Source organism: Amphimedon queenslandica, unplaced genomic scaffold (genome assembly GCF_000090795.2).
Source record: "Amphimedon queenslandica unplaced genomic scaffold, v1.1 AMPQUscaffold_13451, whole genome shotgun sequence".
In the NCBI taxonomy this organism is placed as follows: Eukaryota; Metazoa; Porifera; class Demospongiae; order Haplosclerida; family Niphatidae; genus Amphimedon; species Amphimedon queenslandica.
The window spans coordinates 280,494-290,702 of NW_003546313.1; the positions used below are offsets into that span (position 1 = coordinate 280,494).

The window sequence follows — 10,209 nt, forward strand, 5'->3', positions numbered from 1 at the left end:
ATGAGTTCACAACAAAAAAGGAGCACTTACTAAAGCTTCTATCTGTCACTGTTAAAACTCTTACGTCATTTTCACCATCACAAATTGTAGTTGTTTTACATGAGCTATCTATTCATGTTGAAACTACGGCAGCACAACTCAACATAACCGTATCACATCTTGAGGGATTATGGAGCAAAGCAAACAAGCTCATCATCACTGATAGATCATTGACACCAGCACCAGTGCAGTCATAAAATGCGACAATAGTTCTTAGCTATAATGGCCGGGTGCCTTACATGGTTGTACCTAAAAAAATGGTGAATATAGTTGTGACTCTAATTAGCGTGATTGGAATGCAATGGCAACTTGTTCTCATTGTGCTGCAGTTGCTCATGTCAATGGTAAACTCTCTGAGTTTTAATCAGCAAAAGGAAAGCAAAAGAAGGTTCCAAATGTGGCTTGACTACTAGCTACTGGTATGCCAAAAGGGCATGGTTGTAAAGGAGGCGTACCGTCTAGATCAAAGAAGCAATATGAAGAAATCTCAAGGCGAATTGAAATCAATGTTGGGCATGTCGGGAAAGTGACTGCAGATTCTTTTGTGGAGGAAGGTAATTATATCGCTTCATAATTCACCGTACTATTCTACTGTTTTTTCTGGAAGATATCCTTGGCAGCAATGGAGTGTGAGCAGCAGTCATATGGCACTGGTTCTTATGTTTGTGCACTTTATTATAGCCCTTCTTGTGAATATCAACAGATGTTGACTACTTACCCATATACTCTTCATTTCATTACTGGTAATATTACTTCTTCTATTGGTTGCAAGAATAAGTATAAGAAACCACTGGAGCCACCCAATGATCTTTGTATTCAGCACTAAGATTGGCGTGAATATATAACACCAAGCAGTGCAGCTCCACAAAAGAAATTCAGTAATGTTTATTATCACTGTGACCTCAGTGCATTTAGTTAAATAATCTTTACTTCATGCCTGCAAATCCTAGAGTCTTGTGGCGGTGCCCTGGGCATGGTGGTTTCCGTTTTTACACATGTAAAAAAATGTCTGTTCCAGATGCTGTTGGTTTTATGAAGAAACGCGCTAGAAGAGAGGGTTTTTGGTTCCAAATGGAGCTGAATTTTGGTCAAAAGGAAGACAATGATCATTTTATAGCTAGGCTTGCTCGAGTTAAGGGGTCTTTAGCTACTAAGTGGAGACGGCCTGTTGACAACATGGAACTGCAGTCTCACTTGCTCGATCTAGCTTAAAAGGAGGACTCTGATGTTCAGTCTCACAACACAAGTAGTTTTTCTGCTATGCTGAATAACTCAGGTAGATATATTATGTTTAAATTAGTGATGATATTGAATAAGGTATATTCACTGGTGATGGGGATGAAGAGCAGCCATTGTTTGTGTGTCAGAAATCTGCTTTTGAGAATTTGGTTTTGGGACTGACACGTTGGTGTACGTGTGGCATGATCGACAGACAGATGATCAGTTACAGACAGGTATCTTAGAGTATTATTTCATAATTTATTTTTATTGTTATTATTGTTATAGTTTGGTCACGTGATTCATGCTGAATTTCAATGTCAGTCATGCAATCGAAAGGAATGGTGTGCCAGCTCAAATCTATTAGGCAGTAGATACCTAATTAATCAGAAGTAAGTATAAAGTGCAATGCAAAGTAATGGCATTATTATTACTTTAGGCTCATACATGCGTTTACTTGTGCTGGAATGCTCCCATCACAGTACTACCATTTCTGTAGATTTGCATCGCTTGGTATAGTTGGGAATAGGTACACTGCTTCAGGTAATTTAGTTTTATACTTCACTGTAGCATTGTAAATGTGTTTACAGTAGTATGTAAGTCAAAGGGGTATGTAGGTGCTATTGAAAGTTGTGCTGAAGCATCAATGATGAAGGCAATTGATGAAATCAAGTCAACCTCTAAATATAAGACTGATGGAGAGGTACAGTATATTAATAATGGTACATTATTAAATTCATTGTAGTGGGTCATCACTGATGCTAGGCATGACTCAACTGCTAATGCCTACCATACAACTGTGCCGTGTCTTTCTAAAAGGTACTTGTATTTTGTAGTGTATTTTACTTTACTTTGTACATCAATTTTTCATTATCCACAAGATTGTAGGCTGTGTGACACTTTCCAGAAAAGAACACACCAGAAAAGAACACACTTGCGCACAGACAAGGGAGCTTGCCTGTACTAAGGAATTATTGCCATTAGTAATATGAAAAGGTACTGAAAGAAGTGAATGAACTGTTTAATCAAATCTGAAAATAGGATTGAATGTTACAGAGGTTGCTCATGACAATTCACCACCTGTAACATCATATAATGTTGAAGAGTTAAAGCTAAAAAACTCTTGTGACACATGGCAAGTATAGTCGGTTTCAACTGAGAAGAAACGGAAGTAAATCAATATTTTTGTCATTAAAACGTCACGTTTCCACACCCAAACATGGCTGCGATCTGCAAGTTCTATCATTCTTTGAGCGTTTCTTCTCCTTTTACTTACTTTACTATTTATTGCACCTCTACAGTGGTTGCTGCTACCTCCATCTATCCTTTTCTTGTTTTTGTGCGTGTTTTTAGCTGATATAGACCTCGGAATACGGGTGAATCAACAAGTGTACTGGCAATGAAGAACAACTAAGATTCAGGAGGCTGTGGAGTGATAGAGCAAGAATTATCCTCAAGAGAAAGCTCCTGGTTGAATATTAGTATGTCTAGAGAGCTTGATATGTTTTGTTTTATTTTAAAATAAAAGCATCATTTTTTAACTAAATGTAATGAGATGCAAATGATATTCATCTGAGTGACGCACACAATTCGTCATGGCAGCTCCTTTCATCTCAAGCGGAAGAACCCATTTAGAACCTTCCAGAGTACCTTGAAACTCAAAAATTGGTAAGGATTTTCGGAAGAACCCGTGATGCAGCTATACCAAATTTCAATTTGCTAGCATTAGTGACAAAAAATTTATAATGGGTGGTGGTGTTTCTTCTCAACTGAAACCGACTATAGCTAGTTTTACTTTCTTCTTACTATATGCTTGTAGGGACTAAGAATGTAGCAAAAGCAATGACATCTATAGCAACAGGAGCAAAGAAAAGGGTAGGTATAACTTGGTATCCAAAACTGTCAAATAAGAGTAAGGGATAATGGTATGATTATATGCAACATAGGAAAGAGTATGAAGACACATCTGTACTATAGTATGAAGAACTGCAATAAGTCTCCAAAGACTCTGCGACTCAAAAACAAATATTGTTGATCATTATCAAGTTAGATATTTTTAGTATTAGTGTGTCCATAAATGAATGTATGTGATAGGGTAATCACTCCAACTGTAATCAGTCCTCCAGCTGTAGACGTCCTGGGTATGCACCATCAAAGAAGCTAATAACTGACACCAATGCAGTGGAAGCATACACTAGGAAGTTAAAGCTAACCTTGATATATGTAAATGCTGAATCATACTGTTCAGTAAGTATTTTTAGACTACATTACTTTATAATGTTTCATAGTGTCAGGATACATTTTGGTGGAGTCTTTCAATCATCAACTACTCAGTTATCTCCCTAAAAGGATTCATTTTGGTACTACAACCTTCAGAATGAGAATGATTATCACAGTTATGGATTGGGTAAGACTGGTATTTACTAATACTGTTTTAAAGTTGACATTCATAAAACGAAAATGTTAAAAAACCACATACGAGTGAGCGGTATATCTTTGACATTCGAAGACCAGATAGGTGTACATCATTCAAGACATTAGTTGAGAAGACACACCAGTTTGTTCATAATGTGTGGAAGGTATATTTGCAGAAAAATCAAGTTGACATAAGGTAATTTAATTAAATTATACATATCCTTTAGTGTAATTTTTGATTGATTGTAGGCTTAATGAACCATTTGAAGTGTCAATATGTGAGGTTCTTGATGATGAAGATGATGACATTTTTCTGGATGGCGATGAGGTAGATGAGTTAGATGATGAACAGGAAGACTATTGAAGTATACTTGCAACTGTTTGTAGAAGCAATGCTCACATTATATATACATTCATTATTATTAATATTTACTTATTATTATTCATTACTAATTAATTATTTTTTGACACACATTTCTCTCTTTGTTCACTCGTGTTTCTCGTCTTTGTCTTTCTCTTTATCCTTCTCCATCCAGCTTATTTGTGTTTATGCTCACTTATCAGTTGTTGTTACTTGTTTATCAGATAAATTTGTTAATCACAAGTCAAGTAACCACATTGGTGACCCGAACTATGTCTCGTTCGTGCCCTTCAACACCTCCGAGGTCGACTACTCCTGCTCCTCTGTTTCCTGCTGCTACCGTCGACATTTCTTCTGTCCAACTCAAACTACCACCATTCTGGGAAGCGGACCCTCCTGTTTGGTTCGCGCAGGTAGAAGCTCAATTTGCCACAAGACAAATTACTTCCCAGAAGACCATGTTTGAACACGTCATTGCTTCTCTTTCTCCACAATATGCTATGGAAGTACGTGACCTCATCCTCCATCCTCCTACTTTTGCTCAATACGACACTCAAGAAACAGTTGGTGAAGCGCACTGCTGCTTCTGAACAACGCCATCTGCAACAATTATTTAATTCAGAAGAGCTTGGTGATAGAAAGCCCTCTCAATTGCTCCGTCGAATGCAACAACTACTAGGAGATAAAGCAGCATCTACTGACGGTTCTTTTCTGCGAGAGTTATTTCTACAACGACTTCCACATAATGTTCGTATGGTATTGGCTGGCTCTGGTGATGAAATTCATGAAGACTTAGATAAACTAGCCACTCTAGCTGATAAGATACTTCAGGTCTCCACACCGCAAGTATCCACTGTGGCTACTTTTACTGAAGTTGAGCAACTCAGTGCTGAAATTGCTGCTCTCAAGACACTACTTGAATCACAACAAAAGCAGTCGTCACAACGTAAGACAGCATCCCGTTCAGCTCATCACTCTCGTCGCTCTAGTCCAGCTCGCCCTGTCACTACACAACATCAGAGTACTACACTTTGCTGGTACCACAGTCGATTTCAGGCTGCTGCCAGGAAATGTCAACCACCTTGCTTCTGGTCAGAAAACGACCAGGCCAGGCACTGATGGCGACCAGTGACCCTGGCCAACTCAATAATAGTCGCTTATTTTACTTGTCAGATCTTTTTTTAGGTTTTCGTTTTCTGATCGATACTGGAGCTGAAATTAGTGTCCTCCCTCCTACTCCCGAACGACTACGCATCAAAACCAGTCTCTCACTACAGGCTGCAAACAATTCAGTCATACCTACTTATGGTCAAAGGTCACTTAAATTGAACATTGGTTTTCGCCGTCCATTTCGTTGGGTATTTATCCTTGCAGATGTAAGACAACCTATCATTGGAGCTGATTTTCTTAAGAGTCACAATCTCTTAGTTGATATGCGCAACAAGCATCTTATTGATTCTGTCACACAATTACAAGTTCAAGGACTCTCTCTGTGTGAACCTCCTGATGTTACTCAGCTCCATACATATCAACCCCCTTTTCAAGACGAATTCGGTGCTCTCCTTCGGCAATATCCAGAAGTTACTCAACCATCCACTAGTGACACTCCTGTAAAACATAATACTTTTCATCACATTTTCACTACAGGACCTCCTGTCACCGCACGTCCTTGAAGACTATCTCCTGAGAAGCTTCAAACTGCTAAAGCCTAGTTCGATCACATGCTACAGCTTGGGATTATCAGACCTTCATCAAGTAACTGATCTTCACCACTACACATGGTCCCTAAAAAGTGCTCTACTGACTGGAGACCATGTGGAGATTATTGCCTCCTCAATACTTGTACTACAGCTGATAGGTACCCTGTACCGCATATTCAGGATTTTACAGCTACTCTACAAGGTAAAACTGTATTTTCAAAACTAGATTAGTATGAGCATTTCATCAAATACCTGTTGCCCCGGAGGACATTCACAAAACCGCTGTCACGACTCTGTTTGGTCTGTTTGAATTTGTTCGAATGCCATTCAGCCTTCGCAATGCAGCGCAATCATTTCAAAGATTTATTGATGATGTCCTTCATGGACTTCTTTTTTGCTATGCCTATATTGATGATGTACTTGTCGCTAGTAGTACTAGAGAGGAACATACCTCTCATCTCACTGCAATACTAACTAGATTCAAAAAACATGGAATTGTTATAAACTCTAATAAGTGTGTATTTGTTAACCCTTCTCTTTCTTTTTTAGGTTATCACATTGATCAACATGGTATCCGCCCATTGGAGGACAAAGTTCATGCAATTTGTAATTATCCTCAACCAACCACTCCAAAGCAATTATGCCAATTCCTAGGACTAGTGAACTTTTATCACAGATTCATTCCATCATGCGCTAAGATTCTGTCACCACTGCATTCATTACTGCCATCAACTAAGACAAAAGGTGATCTGCAATGGACTGCTGCTCTGTCTTTATTCACTTATATTAAGGACACTCTAGCCAATGTTACCTTACTGTTTCATCCTGTACTGAATGCGCCTACTTCTCTTATGACTGATGCGTCCGATCTAGCAATAAGGGCGGTGCTACAACAACTAATTGATGGTCATTGGCAACCTTTATCATATTTCTCTAGGAAACTTACTGCCACAGAATGCAACTACATTACGTTTGATAGAGAGTTGTTAGCAATATACTCTTCTATACAACATTTCTCTTATTTTCTAGAAGAACGTAATTTTTATGTCTATACGGATCACCGCCCACTCACATACTCTCACTTCTAGTTGCAAGAATCGCACTCCACGTCAAATCCATCATTTGACTTATATCTCTCAGTTTACTTCCGACATTCGCCATGTTAAAGGAACTGATAATTTTGTAGCCGATGCACTTTCGCGTATTCCAATTAATGCCCTCCTAGAAAGCATTGATTTTGTAAAGATGGCCTAAGCCCAGTTGGAAGATCCCCAAATTCAAAAACTCATTTCCAATCCCTCTAACACTACTCTACAATTCACTACAGTTCCTATTCCTACTGCAGATGCCACTATTATCTGTGATATATCTACTGGTTTACCCCGCCCACTGGTACCTATACAATTTCGAAAGTTAGTTTTTGACTCACTACATTCGCTTTCACATCTGGGTATTAGAGCTAGTCAGAAACTTATCACAGATAGGTATGTGTGGCCTAATATTAATTCTGATGTACATGGGTGGGCTCGCACATGTTTACAGTGTCAGAAGTCTAAAGTGCATAGGCACAATGTTACTCCACTTGGTGTTTTCTCTCATCCTGACTCTAGATTTGACTGTGTTCATATCAATATTGTTGGCTGCTTCCGCCTTCTGATGGTTACACTTACATTCTGACGTGTATTGATCGTTTTACAAGATGGTCAGAAGCTATTCCAAATATTGAGGCAGAAACAGTAGCCAAAGCCTTCTTAAAAGGGTGGATATCACATTTTGGTACTCCTTCAACGATCACTACTGATCGTGGTCGCCAATTTACATCACTTCTATGGAAGCATCTTACACAACTATTAGGATGTAATCTCATTCACACTACTGCTTACCATCCCATTGCCAATGGTATGATTGAACGTCTACACAGACAACTTAAATCTTCATTACGATCTCATCCTAAACCAGGTACATGGACAGAAGCTTTACCTTTCATCATTCTGGGTATTCGCTCTGCCTACAAGGTAGATATAGGATCCAGTGCAGCTGAGATGGTTAATGGTACAACATTACGACTACCTGGGGAATATTTCTCTCTGACTAAACTCAGTTCTGACCCTCTCTCATACTGTTCTCGACTCAAATCATATATGTCACATTTACCATTTCATCCTCCAAAAGAAGCTACTCGTCCCTCATTCATATCTCGTGACTTAAATTCCACTTCTCATGTCTTTGTTAGAGACGACTCAATACGTAAACCATTACAGCCTCCTTATCGTGGTCTATACAAGGTTCTTGATAGTGCTGACAAATATTTTACATTAGACATCAATGGACACAGAGACACAGTCTCTATCGATCGTTTAAATTCAGCCCATTTAGAAAACGCTATGGCAGATCTCAATACACCTAGGATTCCTCCTTCAGAACCATTTCAGTCTCAATCTTCCTCCCCAGCTACTCCTACGACTGACAGTTCTCCAACAGTTTGTACTCGCTCTGGTCGCCATGTTCATTTTTCTTCACAATTGGATCCCTAATACGTTAGTCACTGGAGGGGGAGTACTGTAGCAGCAATGCTCACATTATATATACATTCATTATTATTAATATTTACTTATTATTATTCATTACTAATTAATTATTTTTTGACACATTTCTCTCTCTCTGTTCACTCGTGTTTCTCGTCTTTGTCTTTCTCTTTATCCTTCTCCATCCAGCTTATTTGTGTTTATGCTCACTTATCAGTTGTTGTTACTTGTTTATCAGATCCATTTGTTAATCACAAGTCAAGTAACCACATGTTATTGATGTCATTGTTTTTTGCTACATTTTGTAAATTTTGAAGTGTTAAGGTGAGATTTTTGATATGTACCGTACACGTGGTAATTTCCATGGCGGATTAATTTTCGTTTATTTTCGTGGCCAGCTTGAATTGACGAACTTTTAACCCATCCAGTACACACCCAGTAATTTTCAGAAATGATTCTATAATGATGATCATCATTGCTGGATCAGGAGTGTGGCCACTGATGAGCCACAAATGATTGCTATCATTAAGATTCATCTGTGTCAAAGAGCACAAAATCAAGCCTGTAACCAAGTCTGAATCACATATGGTTGATTTCATTTGTGATCAGCAGTCAACCTGACTCAAAGCTGAGGTCAGACCTGACTGTCAGTAAATGACAAAAAGATCTTTTAAATTCAATGATTGCATACCAAGCTTGATACATTATGCATGTAATATAAGATACTGGAATATTATGATAAACAAGTGATTGAGCATGAGTTCTAAACAAAATTGTAGAAGCCATCATGATCCCCTGGTGACCTGGCATTATCTTCACAGATTTGATCATCGTTATCATCATGCACATGCTCATTTGCCTCATCATCTTCAGTTGATGGATTTAGAGTGTCCGAAGCATCTTCCATGACTACTATCCATTGGTCTTCTGTAAGTTGACCAGTTGGAGTGGAATATTGATCTTTAACCCATGTTTTAAATAAATTATAAAAGTTTTTCTTCTCTGAAACTTGAGGTGTATCTCTAGCATATTTATGCTATAAAAATTAATAGTTATAAAATTTGATAGTTTATGATAGTATAGAGTTGTACTACTTACAAGTGCTAGATGACGTACATATTTTGGTTAGACCTCGTTACTTGCTTTAATGTACCCCATAATCATTCTGGCTAATGATTTAGTGTCTAGATTTTTATACTTTCCCTTTGGTTGAAAAACCTGCTTTGCATGTAAAAATTAAAATAAAATTTACAAGCAAATTACCCTACGTCTCTCTTCACTTTTGAAAGTAGATGCAAGAGAAGTGACATATTTGATACATACATCAAGCAAATGTCTTGTCTCCACATCGTTCCTTATAGTAGATCTAACCATTCTCTAAATTACCATTAATACTTGTAGCTCACTATGATTTTATACCAGTTACCAATACACTATCTTCAGAAGGAAAGCAAAACAAGGAGGTGCAAAACATATTTGTGGATGCCTTTGTAAGAGGTGCCTACACAATACAAGAATTCGAGGGTAAAAGAGGTGTTTAAGGCTAATTAAATTGTGTGGCCTAATGTTAATTAATTAAATCTTGGAAAAACTTGCTGACTTAGCACAAAGGAATTATCACTAAAAGCTTTCAAAAATACTCTAAATTCAATCATAAAAGTCATAATAGGTTAAACTGAAACCAGAGTTCATGCAGTAAAGTTTTATCATTTCAATGGCAGTACATATTAAAATACCTGATAGGCTGTTCTTTCGATTGAAAACGTTCTTTCCTCATATTTCTCTAACATCTGCTTCAGCTCCTTTTGAACTTCCACTATACTATTCAATTTACTTTCCATATTTGTGAGCTGATTGTCAACTCTTTGAGTAGTCGTGTGAGATTTTCTTACCAAGTAATCTAACATTCCAAAAAGTGCATGAGCTCTAGTTTGTGCAGACACATCAATTC

At 37.9% G+C, this 10,209-nt stretch overlaps 1 protein-coding gene and 1 long non-coding RNA gene across 2 annotated transcripts; both read left to right on the plus strand.

Annotated features, from left to right (window-relative positions):
- Positions 1-1,553: 1,553 nt before the first annotated feature.
- On the plus strand, positions 1,554-2,095 carry LOC109581261 (uncharacterized). The gene is made up of 4 exons (XR_002184571.1): positions 1,554-1,649; positions 1,697-1,800; positions 1,851-1,960; positions 2,003-2,095. It is a non-coding gene; the product is annotated as an uncharacterized LOC109581261 (long non-coding RNA).
- A 2,210-nt stretch (positions 2,096-4,305) lies between these two features.
- On the plus strand, positions 4,306-5,152 carry LOC109581259 (uncharacterized). Its single transcript, XM_019995222.1, has 2 exons — positions 4,306-4,539; positions 4,592-5,152. Exons 1-2 carry the CDS (start codon positions 4,306-4,308, stop codon positions 5,150-5,152), a joined length of 795 nt encoding a protein of 264 aa, XP_019850781.1.
- The last annotated feature ends 5,057 nt before the right edge of the window (positions 5,153-10,209 follow it).